A 19,525-nucleotide genomic window follows, 5' to 3' on the forward strand; every position below is an offset into this window, starting at 1 on the left:
TCGCTCACAAAAAGCCCTTGCATGGCCCCCGGTGTCAGAAGGCTCGATCACCAGCCCACACAGGAGAGGAGAAAGCCTCCCACTGAGCCCAGATGCTGCAGCACTTCCTCTCCTAGGCTGTGGGTGCTGGACACAGCAGAGACCACCCAGCACCGCTCTCCTCTATCTAGATAGATTACTTACATGATTCCCCCCGCATCGCCACAGTAACTGAGCGCCTCTCCATCTTTAACGTACCTATCCTCACAGCCCACCCGGGAGACAGCCCAGTGCTGTTATCCCCATTGTAGAGCTGGAGAACTGTGGCATAGAGAGGCTAAGTAACTTGCCCAAGGTCATGTAGGAAGTCTTGTGTGGGGGAGCAGAGAATTGAAGTCCCAGGTCAGTGCACTAACCACTGCCCCCTGTTGGTCACCAAGATGAGAAGAGCACCGTGAGGAAATGGGATAAGGCAGAGGCTCAAGAGAGATGAGATGGAGGATACAGCACTCTCCTATTCCACCTCCTTTGGACACTCTGTGAAACCCTCCCTTTATTTCAGGGTGCGATTGGCAGATAACTGTCCCCCCGACAGCTGTGGGCAAGGTTTTCCCCTCCACCTGGTCCACACAGGGATGATAGCTGCATTAAGTCCTGTCTACACTACCTCTTCTGCAGGCTTGTCTTCCCTGCAGAGGTACTTGAGTCCCCTGTGCAAACAAAACCCCTTCCCTCCAGCGCGCTGGTGCTTTTCTCTCATGTTGGCTGGCCCGAGGAAGGAGACAGGGCACAGCTCGCATGAGCACAACTCAGCAGCTGCTTCAGCCCTTGTTCTGCGCCGTTCTATTTCGCAGCGTGGCCGCTCACCCTCATCAGTGGTCTCCCCGGCACAGGGTTGTCGTCCAGTGACACACACGGGCTGGTCCGCAGTGTCGACGGGCTCCCCTAACTGTGTAACCAGTTTTGTCTTCCTCCCAGCGACATGGGTAGTGGGACATCCCAGGACGCACTGCCCCCCCGTCCCGGGGCGGTTGCTATGGCTCTGTGCACGCACCCTCCAGGCTCTATCCCCTGCTGAGGCACTGTGGCGTAGCCGCCAAGATTTCCCCAGAATGCACCAGCACGGAGGGAGGTGTGGACGTGCAAGCTTGGGCAGGCACCTGGTTATGAGGGGAACAAAGCTGCTGTACTGGTACGACTCCCCGGTGCTTTGCCTGGCCCCTTTGAGTGGTGCGTCCGCTCCTCCCCTCCCGCCGGGTTTACCCGCTCTCGTGTGAACGGCTGCCTGGCCCCGTTCTCATTCGACCAGTACCGGGGTGCCGGCTTTCCCAATGCAGAGCCCCCGGGGGGAAGGGCTAATTAAACCGGCCACCCAGCTGAGCTAAAAACCCAATCCGAGAGAGGCACGGCGGTGAAGCCTGATGGGGTAGACGGGCCAGGGAGGCGATGGCAATTTAGTGGTTGTCTTGGTAACCAGGGGCCTCATTGTTCACGGTGACTTTACCTCAGTGGGGAGTGACCTCCATCGTGGTCAGCTCCAAGGCCGAGCGGAGGGCCAGGAAGGGGATGGAACAGAGCCTGGGTGGGAATGGACAGCCCCAGGGCAAGGGCTCTGTGAAGGTTTGGGGGGGGGGTTCCTACTCCTCCCGGCCACATATCCAGGCTGCAGGTATAACGCGCCCTCGGGCCACAGTTTGAAAGGAGAATAATAAAAGCTGGAATAATCTGGAACCAGGCAGGGTCCCAAGACGCTGAAGCCACCACTAGCGGCCCAGAGGAACACACCTCAGCGAGCAGGAAGAGCCATGTGAGGCAGATAACTTGGGTGTGTGTGTGTGTATGGGGGGGTGAAGTTAAAGTTGCCCTAAGAGACCCTTGCCTAAAAAAAAAAAAGATATCCAATAGATTCGGGGCGGGGGGGAGGGGGACAGCAATGGCATGCGAGAGCATAGGACGCTTTGTGACAGGGAGGGAGATTTCCCCAAAGCAAATTATTTTAAGGGCACTGCTAGGAAGAAAAACAACGGAAGGACAAAAGCCTCATCCTTGGTTGCAGCAGCTGTGACAGCTTCAGGGCCATCTGCAGGGACAGCGCTCAGGACCGCCTGCTCCAGAGCCGCCTGCCTTCACTGTCTGACCTCAGGGAGCGTTTTCATGAGCTGAACTAAAGGCCGGGTTTTTAACCTCTCCGGGCCTCACACCGTTGGGAGGGGAGGTGGTCATGTGCACATACAGGCCTTCTAGCCAGCAGAGGGCAGTGGTGTCACACAGGTGGGGCCCGGTTCCCTGCACTTACACCCCTCTGAGATCAGCAGGAGGAAGGGCAAAATTTGGCCCAGGGTGCATAACACAAGAAAGATCTTGGACTGAAAGAGTGAGGCTCTACAGCTTGAGTTAAAGAGCCAGGCTCTGTGTCTGGGTACCCATATTGCGACTCTGGATTGGTGAGGACACACCATGCACGCTAGTGGGTGACACTAGCATTAAGGAGAGAGGGGAATGGTCTAGGGTGGCCCAACTGGGTAAAATTAGGAGCAATAAGTGGAGACTCAGCCAGTGAACAGCAGGTGAAGTTTCTGGACATGGGGATGTAGGAAGACTCTGATTAGTTTCCCCAGAGGAAGCAGGATCCATCCCATCATTTAGGAGATTTAGCACTGGACAAAATGCTAGAGAATAGAGCATAAGGAGTAATGTGGATCTGGCCAAAGAGAATGGCTAAGATGTTCAACAGCAATAGGCTGGATTCCCTCTCTAACTGCCATGAGAGGAATAAGGAGACTTAAAGGTAGAACGGTGTTAGGTTAAACTTCTTCCAGCTCACAGGAGGGCAGAGATAGAGACACAACAGCACCATCAAAGCAGCGCTTCCTCAGTTACAACCACACGCCCTCAGATTGTTCATCCACCCCCTAACCACCACAAGCCTCATCTTGGTGCTATATCCAACAGCTCAGGTATCTCTTGCAGATCTGTCACTCCAAAGATCAGGGGTGTGTGTGTGTCTCTCTCTCGCTCCAGCTCTTTATTTAATTCTGCTCCTACCTTCCACACACAAATGTCTGACCCCACATACTGATTCAGCTCCCTCCCCTCCACCCACCCACATGGACAAATAAAGGTGGGGATGGTGACTTTAAATTACTGGTCACTCGTGATATCCCAGGCCACAGCAGAGACAGAAAGCAGCAGTCCAGTGAGACAAGAGCAAGGCTATGGTACAACTGAGCTGCGTTAGGCAGAGAAGGGGGTAGGGCATAGGCCTAAGTTGAAGGTTGCCAGTCTTGTGTGTACTGACCTGATCATATGAAGTGGGCAATGCTTCCCCTCCACTCCTGGGCTACTAACTCTCTAGACAGGTCTTGTTTAATACCCATTGGTGCCAGTAGGCATTGTATGTCTGGATCAAGAGAATGTTTTCCTGGGCGAGTGTCATGTGGCTCTTTTGAACCTGAAGCAGTGTAGTTCCAGGAATCCATTATACCAACAGAGAACTGGCCCAAATTACAAAGTTTGGACCCGAACTCCTGCAGAAGGTCTGGGGTGGTGGGATCTAGGACCTTGTTAGCGTGAATCTAACCATCCCTTTGCTCAGTGTGGCCACGCAGCCCGGTTCTCTTCTTATTCCATCCATTCTCAGCTGTCACCTCTATGTACCCACCCAGCCTTGATCACCATGGGGCATACTCCCCCAGTGCTATCCCAGCTACAACCCCTTCTAGTGACAAGAGACCCTCAGCTGTACAGCTGCGGGGTCCTTCTGAATTTTAACCTGCCAGAGAGAATCTCAGGTTGGCCAGCAGCTCCCCCTTGTGCCCACAGTGAGAAATGCAAAGCCAGTGACCCCTCTTCACCCTGCCAAGGCGAGAGAGGTGGCATCTAGAGAACAAACATGAAGCCAATAAACAAACTTAGAGCTGGGCAAACTGACTACTGGCTAGAAATTATGTCACCCCCATCCCGGAAAAATAATAGGGAGAAATATTGTGACAGGATTACAGCACACATACGTGTGCATGTCCTGGGGGTCTCTCTCTTGCGCTTTTCACTGGCAAAAAGAAAAAAAAAGTTTTGTGCCCGTGCCCTCCATTTATCCATACAACAGGTACCACACAGGCAACAACAGAACAGTCCTCCTCCATCCAGCACCAATGCTCCTTGGCTCCGACCACCTCCCGGGATAAGAGGGGCCATTCAACTCTCTCACCCCTCTACAGAGGTGGCTGAGATCTAGATTGAGACTCAACAAACTCATTTCACAAAAGTTTATCCAAAAAGCCATCAGATGGCAACAGCATTTTGTCACCATCAGCCTGGACTGGACTCAAATGGCTGACACAAGTGAAAGGCTTTATAGTTTCCTGAGCCACTCCACAACGGGTTAAAATCATAATGCTTCTCAATTCAAATGTGGTGGGCAAGATGCGGTCCCAGCGGACAGTGCACTGGACTGTGACTCAGAGGACCAAAGCTCTATTCCCTGCTTGACCACTGACCATGAACATCTCACTTCCTCTCTCTGTGCCCATTTTCCCTCCTGCCCTTTGTCTGTCTTCTTCACATAGACTAAGCAACCTGGGGTAGGGGCAGCCTCTTTCTATGTTTCTGTACAACACCTAGCACTGTGGGACCCCAACTTCAGTTTGGGCCTCTATATGCTGCTGGAGTATAATTATAAAAGCTGCCTACCTCCCACCTAGGACTGAAAATTCCAGAATCTGCAGGGAACTTTTCAGTCAAAGCGTGTGAGGTTGCAATTTTGTGGCAAGTGAAACAACTAGTGGGATGCACACTTCGTTGCTTCTGTATGCTTACACCAGGGGCTCCTTGTATTCCTCTATTCCACCCCCCCCTCAAATCTGTGTATCACTCTCCCTTCCCCCTCTATTTCAGGGCCTCCCTGAGACACCTCCAGCTCCTCCCTCATGCCAGGGGCTCTGTGTGACCCCTCATTCCCCCTTTCCCCACAATGCCAGGGTCCCCCAACTTAGAACGAGATTTCTCAGAGGCTCAGAGAAGCAGCCCTGGGATCTCAGTCTCCCTTAAGGTCTGGTTCTAGGATGGATCCAATCCCACAAGGACCCTGTTTCCCAATCCTGGCTCAGAGGCCAGCTGGAATTTTGGGAGAACCAGCAATGGATAGAATCCACACCAGAATAACTGAGCCCACAAGGCCGCCAACATCCAAAATGGTGGAAAATTGGCAAGGGCAGCGATCTCATGAGATTCCTGCCATGTGGAGCCTAAACATCACTGGGGCAGCTCACGAGATTTCAGTGCTGGTGAACCCAGACCCTTGCCATGAGTCAGCCTCTAGCTTGAACCTCGATTCCTAGTCTAAAACCTCATGCAGACCTGAACACCACGTGGCTGGTCCCACTCATCAACTACCTAGCTAGCCTAGCTCTTAGCACAGCTCATTTTTCACTTGCCCTGCTCCTCTGCTATGGACAAACAGGGGATGTTGATCCCCAGGGATGGCAAGGTGGTCCCTTTGCATCCATGTGCAAACTATAAAGGTGCTGAAGGAGGGAAATAAAGGCCAGGGGAGAGATCTGGAAGAGCCATGCGAGCATATGACTGAGGACACAGCAGGACAGGAGATGCTGATCGGTCATCCAAGCCAGGGATGCTTTTCATTTATTTTAACTCCTGCTCCGGGCCCCCTATAAAGCCACGTGGAATCTGACACCATCAAAGCTGACTGCATATGTCCGCGCTTCCCTTATATACACACACGCGCTTCCGAGCCTCAGCACGGCAGCCCCGCTCGGGTTACCAGGCACAGACGGCCAGGATGTGATGAAATGCAATCTCTTTATCTTTGGATTAGAAGGTTGTGTAAAATGTGCCCCTCTCTTGTTATGTTCAGGAAAGGGTGGGGAATGACTTACTAGAACAGCTTATTGCTTAAAAAACAGTGCTAGGGATAGAAGGCAGTGGGGAATGTCCAGATCTGGATTCAGAGTTCTCCCAAAACTGTGGGTGTTTAGATTCAGAGTCTTGGAACATAAGAATGGCCAGACTGGGTCAGACAAATGGTCTATCTAGCCCAGCATCCTGTCTCCAACAGTAGCCAGAACCAGAGCTTCAGGGAGAGTGTGCAGAACAGGGCAACTATGGAGAGATTGACCCCCCTTCCCCTCCCAGCTTCTGGCAGTCAGAGGTCTAGGCTTGCCTTGAGAATGGAGTTGCATCTGTCCAGATTTGGCCTCATCTCTAGATTCCCCACCTCACCCAGAGTCATCTACTTGGAAGTAGACATGCTCTGCAAGAGAGAATGAGCACTTCTCTAGCTCAGGCTGAAATGAGCAAGCCCCCAGAGAGGGGAAATCAGAGCAAAAAAACCACAGATGGTTAAAATGATCACAGCATCAGGAGCACTTGCGGACAACAGACACCCTGTGGTATCATCAAGAGAGACCCCAGGAAGCCCACCGACCCGATACAAAGAGTTGCAGTGGTGGCTGGCGAGGAACTGAGCAGGTTGACCAAGGAACCAGCCACGGGACACAAGACACAGAACAACCAGCGAGTACTGACTTATTGACCCAGTCATTGGGGCTTCCTGATACCTTTGCTACTGGCAATGGGACATAGCTCATGGGCCGTCAGAATTCAGGCAGTCTTGGCTCCATTAGAACCTACCGTAGGTGGCTACCAGCTTCCTGGATTCTCTAGCTTCATCAGCAAGGTTTCAGGGTATTGCTCTAGGGTTTCTGCTCCCTCCACCTGCAGCCCTTTTTGCCATCGCAGTAACACACAGAGACAGTCTGCACACTACAGGTACAATCAGCACATGATCCCTACATGCTGGGAGCACAGGCCTGCTGCACCAATCACGTCCACCCCTTATATCCACGCTGCAGCCCTGTTTGTCCTGGACCACAGGCCTACAGCACCCTTTACTGGTCCTGCAGTACCCATGCTAGGAGCCCATTACTCCTGCATCCCAAACCTTCTGCTCTGACCACACATGCTTGTTGCACCCACGCTGGCAGCCCCTGCTGCACCCATTCTGTGTGATCTCTTGCACAGCCCCATGCCACACCTCTTTCACGCGAGCGCCAGGCTCTTGTTGCGGCTAATCTCCACGCATTTTATACTTGGGCCACCTTCACCCATTGACATGGAAGCCACAGAGAAACTTTCAGCCTCCCCTGATCATCACAGCACTGCGGAGCCTGGGAAACACAAGAGGCGATGCCAGCAAACTACACAGGCAGAGAACAGGGGCGTTTTTAGAGGCGAAGCAGAGACATTTTCATGAAGAGGAATCAGAGGGAGGTGAGGAGAGTCAGGCTGGCAGCCATTGGAGCTTACTCTCAGTGGCTGTTCTGTAGGACGTGAGATGGTGGGTCTCCAACATTCGTGACCACCAGCCAGTGTCCTGGGGCAGATGCCCCCAGCCCAGAACTGACCACTACTAGCACTGAGTGCCCCTCATTGAGGTCTAATCGTAAATGAACCAGGAAGTCCATTCAAGTGGCTCATTTGCAGGAACCACCATTGCCTCCACAAAGGGCTCGCGCCGGGTTAGGCCTTGTTGGTGGCCAGATCAGGCCAGGCCAAGCCAAGCTCCCACCTCGCCCTGGTCTTCAAAAGGTTCCACAAAAACCCGCCCCCCCCCCCATCCTTTGCCTGTTTGAGTCATTCGTTTTAATCTTCTGTCACCCAAAGGTGGCTCCGTTCCTGGATGCCCCACGGAGCTGGCTCTCGAGCCCAGAGCCCATGGATGGGCACTTGGTTCTGAGAAACCCGAAGCAAGGCTCCCCCATCTCTTCTCCCACTGGCTAAAAACCTAAGATTTGGACCCTGAGAACGCCCCAGATCTAGTCTGTCTCACTGTGCCCGTCACCGTGGCATCGGGGTGCCTGTCCCTTTGACCCAGTGGCAACTGCTGCCAAAGGGGACAGCTTGAGGGCAGGATGAGGGGATGCAGCCACTGTGTGTTCCAACTGCCCGGCCTGTATTTATATTGCTGCACTGACTCACCCACTCAAAAAGGGACTTTGATTGTCTAAATGCTTCTAGCTCCTGCACCGATACCCCAGAAGCCAAGAATAGCCCCATCTCTGTTCCCCTTGGCAGACAGGCCCCTGGGCAGACTCTGAATTCACTCTGCTAGGAAGGACCACAGCCCCGTTTCCTTCCTTAGGACTAAGAGCATTTTTTGCTCACCCAAGGGAGGAAAGAGACAGTTTAATAAATGAGGGGCACGGATTTGGAGCAGGGCCAAGGGTTTGTTTACAGATGCAAGCTGAGCGAGCAGAGAGGACTGTACAAACTGGAATCTTTTCTTGGCTCGGGGTCATCTCAACTCCCGGCTGCCCCCCACCCCCACCTCGCTTCTCCCTGCGGCTCCAAAAAAGGACCACTCCATGTTACATAATTGGATGCGCCTGGCACCGCTGCAGACATGCAAGCATGTCCTCCCTTTTACTTAACAATACCTTTTTCGGTCATCCAGCTTTTCTCCTCCAGCCTCCTGTTGCCATGAAACTGACAATCAGGGGAGATTTATAGCCCCTGGCTCCAGCTACAACTATTCCAGCCATGGAGAGGAGGGAAGGAAGGGTGAGGTGGGATATTTCGGTGCGGGGAAGGAGAAGAATCGTTACTAGTTAGCAACAGCATCTGGCGGAAGACACTTGTTGTAATTTCAGGTGTAAGCTGGAGGATGCTATGGCAATTGGTGCTAGGGAACAGACCGAGAGAGAGAGGGAACCGGGGAGGAATGAGAAACCACTGCAAAGGATGGAAGAAATGTGTGTGTAAAGAGGGGGGCAAATTCATCCCTAGTGAAATTCCACTGATTTCAACACTATTGCACCAGGCAGGGGGATCGGCCCATTGCGTCCAGATCATTTAGCTGCATGGCTTCTGCAAAGGAGGAATTCTGGTACTTGCTGGAAAGAAGCTGGAATGCCCATGCGGGTATTTGAATCAAGACACCAGGAACATCTCGTGCTACAAGAGCTGCAAGAGGAGTGTACAGCAGTGGGAGGCAGTTCTGAAGCAGCAACACCTGCCAACACCCTCTCAAGCGCTAAGACCCCAATGGGGAATCTGGTGGAGCATGAAAGGAACCCTCTGGGGGCATCAGAAGCAGCACAACAGGCTGTACATCCGACTCTATATAAACCTTCATGCTTCAGGGCATAAACCAACTAATAGGGGTCAGGAAGGAAGATCCCTTCCCACATCAACAGGTTATTCCATAACTGCCTAGGAAAAGGTACTTGCACCTTCCTCTCGAGTAGCTGGTACTGGCCACTGTTGGAAACAGGATGTCAGACTAGATGGAGCATTGATCTGTTAAGACTATTCCTGCACTTGGTCTACACTAGCAAAGAAAGGGGCTACCAAGGATTAAATAGTTCATGCCACAGAATCAGCATCTGGCATCATCTCCTCCCTCTTAGGGCTACCCAGCAGCAGTCTGCACCAGAGTCAGGGTGCCAGGACTGAGGCTGTACTTAGGTTTGCCCCGTTCAATCAAGCTAGGGGTACAAGGATGGCGAAATGCCTCCAACCCGAGTCTGTGTAACGCAAAACTCCTGAATCATCGTTATTAGAGATCCAACCTGGGGCCTCTGGATCTTAAACTCTGAGCTTCTATGACCCGAGAGACAAGACCCATGTTGGTTAGCTGAAGTTCTATATGTGGACCAGCCACCATTAGAGGGGGACATAGTACCACACTGAGTGGGCATGGAGAGCACCTGTTCTTAGCACTCCTCTAATGAGGGTATGTCTACACTGAAATTGAGCGATGCAGCTTGTGTCTACATATCCACACTGACTTCACTATAGCGAACGTGGATAAACATAGCAGTGAAGATGCAACTGCACGGACATCAGTGCGGGTCAGGAACACCGGTACATACCCAGGCTTCTGGGCAGGCTTGTACAGCCCATGCCAGGGTCTGCACCATCACGTCTTCACCACTATTTAGAGCTGTGCTAGCTAGATGAGAGCTAATGCAGGTATACCTGGGCATATCACACCACCGCCCACAGGAGAGATGTACCCCGAGGCAAACACAGGCTGGTCTCAGCTCTGCGGCAGGTAGCAATGCCAAGAACACAGAGAAATGGAGATCTCCACCGTAGCTCTCTGTCATGGTCAGAGCCACCAAGCAACTTGCGCTCCTCCCGCAGAAACACCAGCGCTGACCTCCCAGAGCAGAACATCCACATTCCTTCTCTGACTCTACCCCAGCTCTCATCCCACACCGGAGCTGAACGGCACCGAGAGGCCATCGCTTGTGGTGCCCAGAACAGCGAAGGAGACAGAAGTCCGAGCAATTAATGGATAGCACCAGTATCCTGGTAACAGATCAGCTGACTTTGCAAACCCCCCACCCCGCCCCCGCCGCCTTCTGGGTTGCATCAAACATGGATTGGAAGTATAGGCCCCTTCTAGTTTTGAATCTGATCCAGACACAAAGTGCAGAGGGTGGGGGTTCAGATCTGTGGATTCTAACTCAACCCCCCCCTTCCTCACCCTACAATTCAAGGGTGCTGAGCACTGGACTGGAAGCTCTGCTTTAGTTCTATTTCCAGGGGAAACACTGCAGAATACTCTGATCTGGGCACGAAAGCAGGCCCCCTGGCACGAGGCAAACGCCCATGGAGACACTATGTTCGTCTGACCCCGAATCTCTAACACAGACTGCAGGGAGGGGCTGCATACCCCGCCTTTCTAATACAGCTCTGCTCGGGACATTTCCAGAGATCCCCAGTTTAGGCACGAGTCACAGAGCCAGTCAGGTGCTTAGCCTGTGAACGCTCCTCGGGTAGAAAACGGGCTGGCGGTGCAGGCTCCCTGGGTAACAGGGACGCAGCATAGTAGGAGGGGATAACGTGCAGTGCCAGGACCTGGTGCCTCTTGTGCTCACACACACAGGGATCAGGTTCCAGCTCATTTGCGCAGCTAGAAAAGCCTGCTGTGGAGAAGCTGTAGCATTTCCCCCCCCCACTTCCCCCAAAAGAAGCCGACTTTCTAGTGGTTGCTAAAATCCTCAGCCTGAAAGGGCTTTGGCAAACTTCATCGGGGGCAGCTCCCCTGACACGGTCCTTGGAGAACATCTGTTGCATGAGAGGAAATGCTTCCAGGCTCTGAGCTTCGGCACTTTCGAAAAGCTTTGCCGTTTACCTTCGAAGACCAGATCCTCAGCTGGTGAAAATTAATGCAGCTGCGTTACCTGATTGACATCAGCTGAGGATTTGGCCGTAGGCATCCCCTCCTGGGAAAGGGGGATGGTACGAGAAGAGAGACTCCACATAACCAAGCTAATAGCCAGGCAAATGACCCCTCCTTTTCCCAGCTCACGCAGCAGGAGCCATGTTTTGAAGGACACAGGGCTGCAGGACATGCGGCAGGTCCAGCCAAGTGGTTACTGCTGCACAAGAAAAAGTGAGCACTCGCTCAATGCATGTGCCAGCCGAGGACAGGGCCCTGAGCCAGCCAGACTGGGGAAGGTTTGGCACATCCTGAACCTGCCATGCACACATGGCATCGCAGGAGGGAGGGTTACAAACACACCCTGCTCAGGGACAGTGCACACATTCCTTTCTGGAACATCAGACAAGGCATAGCTGTGACCTGCCCCTTACTGAGAGAGAGCTGGGTGTCAGTGGAGGCTGGGAGTCCTACTTCCCTGGGGTGCTGGGAGACTAAATTCATTAATGCTTGGGGAGATTATTAGCGACTATCCTCTACTAGTTTCTATCAGTTTCCACAATATGCATCTGATGAAGTGAGCTGTAGCTCACGAAAGCTTATGCTCTAATAAATTGGTTAGTCTCTAAGGTGCCACAAGTCCTCCTCATCCTCTACTAACGTAACTTTCCTCGTATTCCTACTGGGTTGGCCGCTGCTCTTACCAACCCAAATGGACCCATGACCCTTTGAGAGCACCCACTGGAGTGACAGGAAGCAGCCTTCACTGGACACACTGCCCTTCTCACCAGGGACAAAACCTCCCACTCCAAGAGCCTGGGACCTGATGCTATGGCTCAGTCCTTCCTGTCTCTAAAGGGAAACGGCCCAGGGCTGCATGTGCCAAGGGAGACCCGCTCAGCTCTCTTCTCCCTGGGGACGTGGAGCGCTGCAGAGATCTTACCTTTGGATCAGGGACCCGAAGAGCAGGTGCAGCACCTTCTGCATGTTCTCAGTGCAGAGCCACCTCCAGCGATCCACCATCAGCAGATGCAGCAGGTCCAGAGCCGTGTCTGCCAGGGGCGTCTCAGAACCTGCCGGGAGGTAGGGGGGCATGTGAGAAAGCCGGATCACACCCACGTCGCTTGCTGCATCAGAGTGAGACCATGGCTCTGCATTCACAGCAGGAACACTGCACTCCTGGGGCACAGACTCCCTTCCTTAAAGGCCCCGAACTACCACCTCTCTAGACTCCGGCACATGCAGAATGCTGCTCCTGGCCTAGGGACGTGCTACAGCACCCCCACTGCCTTCCGAAACGCCCTTCGGCCTCTCTCACCTCCAATCCAACACCAAACAGCTCCCTTCTCCCTCCCATATTCCTCATAATACAGAGCAGCCAAAGGAGACGCACATTAGACCAGATCCCCAGCTGCTGTCACTCGCTGCGAGCCCCGCCGACTTCACCCCCAGCTGCGGGTGTGAGGCCGGGGGTGTCGTTTACAATACATGGGTATAGCGTCTGGCACAATGGGGCCAGGACTTTAGGTGCCTCCGCAGCACAGCTAACTGATTAACTCCAAAGCCTTTCGGGGTGTGGGTTGTAGGAAAGGCCTGGTGACAAATAAAGCCACATCGTATTGTGCACATGGCCCATTCCTTAGTCATGCATTCCCATTCTGAGTGTGAGGAGGCGTGGGCAAAGTGGCTGTGCATTCCCAGTTCCTCCCCAGTGAGGAGAGTGGCAGAACATGAACGTATGCCAGGATTAAGGCTCCCAGTTGGTCCCCTCATCGCCCATCTCCGTACAGCCTCTAAGCGGACCCGGTGCTTTACAAATGCAGAGGAGACACAGACCCTGCAAAGAGCTTGCAAGCAGATTAAGACAAGATCAAAGGTGAGACAAGACATGGGGCAGAGAACTTGGGATGAGGAGAAAAGATTGCTTGGAGGGGTGGGTGCTGAAGGAGGGACTGGAAGGATCTCAGACTCGGAGACAGCCAAAAGGACAACAGAAGCATGAGGACGAGAATGGGAAAAGGAGGTGGAAGGAGAGGAAATGAGAACAAAGACGTAGGCGGGGGATACCATTGGGTGGGTACCAGTGGGGATTACAGGTAAGAGGTAGGAAGCAATAGGGGGAGTTCAGGGAGGGAAGCATGGTTGAAACAGGTGGGGAGAAAGCCAATTTCAGCAGATAGAGTTTGGACTCACTGGGTGTGGAGAAAAGGTGGGGGGAGGGGGCAGCTGGGCTTTTCCCAGGCATGCCCTTCACTGCTCCCAACTTGCAGTTTCCCAGGGGTTTGGCTTTCTGGTTAGCACCGCTGGGCTGCCATCTTGTGGCAGGCCCTGGACCCAGCACCGAGATGTGCAAACCATGTCCCAGCACAGAATGGAATGGTGCAAAAAACCAGCATGTCAGCAGTGATGTGCCGCTGTCAGACCTCGACAGGGTAACCGGCTCTGTTCCTCAGGGTCCTTGGACTCTCCAACAAAACCGTGCAAGCTTCAGATCTTAACTGCAGTTAGCCGGTCTAGAGAACTTTCGCACCTCTAGGTCTCCGGGCACACGACACAGGTGGGAGGCTTTACTTTCCCCATATTACAGGTGGCCAAACTGAAGCACAGGTTGCACGTGCTGACCTCACTGTCCCAGTCACGGACCCTCCATCCTCTCCTGAAGCTGGAGCACCTTTCAGAGTCCTCCTGCTTCTGCTTGTGCTCAAGTTACTGCCCAAAAGGAGAGCGGACAGGGTTTTTGCTTCCATTCCTTGCTGTCAGTGAGCTGGCCCCTTGCCCCCATCAGACTGGATGCTAATTGTTTGCACATGACCGTCTAGTAAGACGGGTAGCTCACATTTGGCCCCCAGTATCTCTGGTCCTTCTGAGAATCATTTCTTCTCATGCATTACATTCCTCTGGGGCTTGGATTTTCTTTAGAAGGGCCAAAGCAGGCTGTCACCACGCGCAAAAACCCAGGCAGCGCTACAGGACAGATAATCATGAATTAACCTTGTTTACTCCCTTCACGTCCATTCTCCCAACCCCAGGTCACTGGCTGGGCCAACCTTACTGTGCCCGCCTCTTCGGACAGGTCACTTACTCAACAGATATGGACTCTGGTTGTCCTTGGCAAGCCATTTCGCAGACATTCCCCTTCTCCTCCCAGACCATTCCGTCCCTTCGCTGCTTCCAGGTCTGGTGATGGTTCAGATAAGTCAGCATCATTTACGCAAGACTTCCATGAGAGTTCAGCTAAACACAACCCCTTCGCGTCTCACTTGTTCTGTACAGACCAGTGACCTCAGACCTGACAGCCCTGCAGCGTTATGTATTCACATTCATTAGAGGCAGGGCAGGTACCGCTACTTATGCATAAGGATGCTCCACACTTCCTATTATGAGACCGTGTATGCAGTTGATTATAACTTAACCAGACTTTAACCATTGGGTCTGTAATCTTCCAGGCGGGGTGTCTGCCTCAAGTTGAATTATTTTGGAAAGTTTCAGCTTAAACAGTTCAGCCGCATCCAAGAACAGACTAAGGGAAAATACATTGTTTTGCCCATGTTAAAAATATTCTTACAACTGTTTTGTTGAAAAGTTCTACTGCCCCCGTGCTTGGAGCAGGGATTTGAAATTTGTCAGGGGTTGCTCTAGGGTCACAGATGTGCCTTTTGCTGTTCCCATTAAAGCCATCCAAATTTGGTCAAATTACAAACCTCTGAAAGACTGCGCATTATAACACATAAACGCAAGGGGGCTGAATGGCAGCTGCACGGGCAACCTTAATTCTGGCATTTCCTAACTTCTGAGTTCTTGACTTTGCAACTTTAATGTTCTTTTAATGGAGGGGTTTTTTAAATGCAATATTGACACTAAAATGTATTAAATGTCTCCCTCTCCTGGCTCTAGGAAATGGATCTCTATAGTAGCATTCACCAGAGGAGCTCCAAGCTCTCTATAAACATTTCTCACGTCGCAACAGTCCTGTAGGGTACAGAAGTGTATTTCCCTCCCTGGTTGCCTGGAAAACAGGGAATAAGGGCCACACAGGTGGAATAACTTGCCCAGGGTCCATCAGGGAAAAACCAAGCAAACGAGAGTCCAGACTCACACTCCCAAAGTAATAGACAACCCTGCTCTCTGCAAACTGCCTTTGTTACTTTCTCTTGGAGACATTCCGTCATGCAGAGAAGCAGCACATATCTGCCCAGGTGGGAATTTTCAAGGGTGAGGCCTCGTAAAGATTATTGTGGTGCTAATGTTGAGAGTCATTCAGATTTTTTATTACAGATGGGGTGTAAAAGAGACATAGACATACAAACAAGTGAGCCATTGGCTCCTGCACCGTACCTCCAACAGGTTATTTTAGAGAAAGGCAAATGGGGCAATGCTGGGCATGATGGGGGGACGGATTATTTCCTTCCAGCTGCTCGAGTCATCATTGTGCACCACAAAGCGTGAGACTGGATCACTCCCTTTCCGCATGTACAACTAGAAATATTATTGTGTGCAAGACTGTTCAGCCCCATTTCATGCCCTGCAATGGCTGTCTCTCTCCAGCTCCTGGGTAGCGAATTCCCCAAGCCCGTTCTATGCTGGGTGGAGCAGCGTTTGCTTTCGTTGGTTTGCAGCCTGTTGGCCACTAGCTATTAATTATTACTGGTATTACAGTGGTGCCTAGAGACCTCAGCCCGGGAGTGGGGCCCCATTGTGATGGGTGCTACACATGCTAAGAAACCCAAAGAGGTTACATCTAAGTAGCTTGGCGCGAGTGAGGAGTTTTGAGAGAACCCTTGCTCTCATGCCAGAGGACAGCATCAAATTGATGACTGATCTACACACTCTGTAGCCACATGGCTCTGATTCTTCCCTTTGCTTCCAGCGACAATCCAGCACACCACTGCTTCCCAGCACGGCGCCAGAGAGGTCTAGTTGTTTCAGTCATTACTCAGAGTGCCCAAAGCGTGACAGGCAAGGAGACCCCAAAGGACCTGTGAGATAAGCAGACTAACGAAGATGGGAGAGGCATGTACCATACAAGCCAATTGATGAGGTTGGGTGGAGGGGCATTGGCAGGTAGGAGCTTACCAGGGTCATCCTTCTGGCGCACCGGCTGCTGCGGAACATGCGTGGGGCCTGTCCCCTCGGTTTCTGGGGCCTCGCTGGACATCGCCTCCAGCAACTTCTCCTGCTTCTGAATGAAGGACTCCATTCCGGCCAGGGACAAGGGGTCAGAGACCTGAGGATGCAGCCATGTGTCAGGGCCACAGCACTGGGAAGCAGGTGGCCATAGCTGGCAACCCACCCCATCCAACTGCTCTGCATCATACGAACAGCTAGCCACTGCCCTGAAGCCATAGCCTCTCCCGGCTTCCACCCTGTGCAGCCCCGCTGAATCCAGTGGCTCCCGTCAGGGCACACTATGGCCTGTCCATTAGCACTGCAAGCATAAAAATTAGGTCACAGGAAGTCACTGTTGCTCCTATTTATTTTCTATTTCAACCCTCAACACTTAGTTCCTGCTGCTGGGCTCCAGGACCATTCCCCAGAGATGCACTGGCATGGCATTCTTGTCCTGCAACACCCTTTGTTATTCCAGCCCTAAATGCCCAACTCGCTTGCCCTCATCTCCAACAACCCTCCTACCCCGACCAGCTCTGCCCGTTTATTATTTGGACTGCGATAGTGCCCAGAGGCCAGGGCCCTGTTGTGCTAAGTGCTGCACAAAGATACAACAAAGAGATGGTTCCTGCCACCAAGGCCTTTCCTCACCTGCAGCCCTGGTATCCCCAAGAGCTCTGTGAATGCTCTTCCTGCTTGGTTGGCAAGAATCCTGCTAGGCACTGGGCCCCTCTTTAACTAACCGTGCAAACAGCTTCATGGTGGCTCAGACTACTAAACTCATTGCACTGGTGACCATCTCCAACAGCAGCAAGCAGTGAATACGCTGCATGGGGTCCCCACTGCACCACATCCTTTCTACCCCTGGATTTTTCCAGTTCAGCCCTCAAACAGTCTCCCAAAGACCCATGGTCCTGGCCATCTGACCAGCATCCTCGTGCAGGACCCGCACTTACAGTGCTGGCCTCCCTCAGGCCGTACAGGATCCTCTCATGTGCTTCGGCCACGCTCAGCACCGGAGCGATTTTACTGGACGGGAACCTCAGCCTGGGCCTGGGGAAGAGAGACAGAGCGGAGTTTAATGCCTTGTCCTTCATCTGAGGGGAGGAGTTGCTAAAACTTCAGCTAAGAACACAGAAAGCCACCCTGCTGTGAAAGGAAACCAGCTCTGATCTGTCCTGTAACCAAGGCCAGATTAAGGGGCAGATGACCACCTGGGGTGCCAAGGCTGGGGGGAGGGGGGTACCGGGCTTGGGGTGCTGTTTTTGTTGTTCGTGACAAAAGGGAAAGTAGAACGTCTGACGTGACACGTTTCAGACATTCCGCAGGCAGATTTATTTTTCACTAGCCTCCTAGAACATTCTGGACCTTGGTAGAATCTCGTGGAACCTTCCAGACTTTCTGAGAACTATATTTTCCTTGAACCTTCTAGAATGTTGCCAGCCAGGCCCTCGCTGGGTAGGACGTTGCAAGTCAGTCAGTGAGGTGCAAGACCGAAGTGAAGTGAGAGCCCAGGTGCGGTACTGTGAACCTTGTTCACATGGCTGACAACGTTCTGGGAAATGTCGTTCTCAGAAAGTCTGGAAGGTTCCACGAGACTCTACCAAGGTCCAGAACATTCTAGGAGGTTAGTGAAAAATGAATGAATTACAAACACAATAAAAAAATAAGTTATTCAAAGGCTTAACAAATGGGGGAGAGAGGGGTGCCAAAGACACTCCTCGCCTGGGGTGCCATTTGGTCTCGGGCCGGCCCTGCCTGTAACCCCCAGTGGCCCTAGGCAGACCACCCGGTAGGTATAATTGCCAAAGGTCCTATGCAATTCTGTAATGTATAGCAGAAAGGGATACATAGCGTGAATGGCCCTGTACACGCTGCTATAAGCCCTGCCAAAGAAGCGCTGGTATCATGCTATAACAGGGGAATCCTGCAAAGCAAGTCTCCATAAGGGCTTACAGACCACGTGGGTATCCAGAATACACACTTCGGGTGCCTGCAACGCAGTCATGGTCTAGTGGTTGACAGCAGCAGCCAGGGCTTCTGGGTTCTATTCCCAGCAATTCCATTAACTTACGTTCAACATTAGGCAACTTGCTTCCCTTCTCTGTGCCTCAGTTTCCCCATGTCAAGTGTTTGGGAGAGGGGGTGCCATAGATATTGATGTAGGAGCTCAGTTTCTGAGGCTGAAATTTCTGACCCAGAACAGGGAGATTTCAGGGTGAGCACAGTATGCAGGAGTCAGTGATAGCCATGGACCCTGCAAGCACTACGCTGCCTCGTTTACCTCCCGAGGAGACTGCAGCCCTGGCTGGTGCTTTGGGCCCGGGGCAGCACTTACAGGATGTTGCAACAGTGACACTGCAGCTCTGGGTACCATATATATATATACACACACACACACACGTATAGACCCACATCTTACGCACTGGCTACCATATGGCCTAGGGTTCACTTAATCCTGCCTTAGCACGGGGGGCATGGACTAGATGACCTGTTAAGGTCCCTTCCAGCCTTATATCACTATGATTCTATATACATACATGTATATACACCCACTTCTTAGACACTGGTTACCATTTTTCTAAAGTCAGATTTAAAATAATAATAAAAAAAACCCAGCATGCCTATTCAAGGCTTTGGGTGCCCAACAAACCATCATGACTTGGATAACGGAGTGGAGATGATGCTTATAAAAGGTGTGTATGACACCAAGCTGGCAGGGGTTACAAGAGGTCAGGATTAGAATTCAAAATGACCTTAGCAAATTGGAGAATTGCTCTGAATTCAACAAGATGAAATTCAATAAAGACAAGTGCAAAGTTTTACACTTAGGAAGGAAGAAAAATCAAATGTAAAACTACAAAATGAGGCATATCAGGCTAGGCAGTAGTAGTGCTGAAAAGGATTTAGGGGTTCTGGTGGACCATGAACTGAATATAAGCCAACAAAGTGATGCAGCTGGAAAAAAAGATGAATATAATTTTGGGGTGTGTTGTATGTAAGACACTGGAGGTAATTGTCCCTTTCTACGTGGCACTCTTGACGCTCCAGCAGGAGTACTGTGTAAAATTGTGGGCACCACAATTTAGGAAAGAAGTGGACAAATTGGAAAGAGTCCAGAGAAGAGCAACACAAATGATAAAAGGTTTAGAAAACCTGACCTATGAGGAAAGTTAAAAGAACTGGGCATGTTTTAGTCTTGAGAAAAGAAGCTTGAGGGGGGACCTGATAACAAGCTTCCAGTGTGTTAAG

At 51.9% G+C, this 19,525-nt stretch overlaps 1 protein-coding gene across 1 annotated transcript in view; it reads right to left on the reverse strand.

Moving 5' to 3' along the window:
* The window catches only part of SNX19 (sorting nexin 19), a 52,062-nt gene that overhangs the window by 22,803 nt on the left and 9,734 nt on the right, over positions 1-19,525 (reverse strand). Inside the window, exons 6-8 of the mRNA XM_084611734.1 lie at positions 17,230-17,326; positions 16,241-16,391; positions 12,111-12,240 (exon numbers count right to left, since the gene is read on the reverse strand). Of these exons, the coding sequence (XP_084467860.1) occupies positions 12,111-12,240; positions 16,241-16,391; positions 17,230-17,326 (378 nt within the window). The remainder of the gene's footprint in view (positions 1-12,110; positions 12,241-16,240; positions 16,392-17,229; positions 17,327-19,525) is intronic.

Source organism: Lepidochelys olivacea (assembly GCF_965140295.1).
Source record: "Lepidochelys olivacea isolate rLepOli2 genome assembly, chromosome: 22".
NCBI lineage: Eukaryota > Metazoa > Chordata > Testudines > Cheloniidae > Lepidochelys > Lepidochelys olivacea.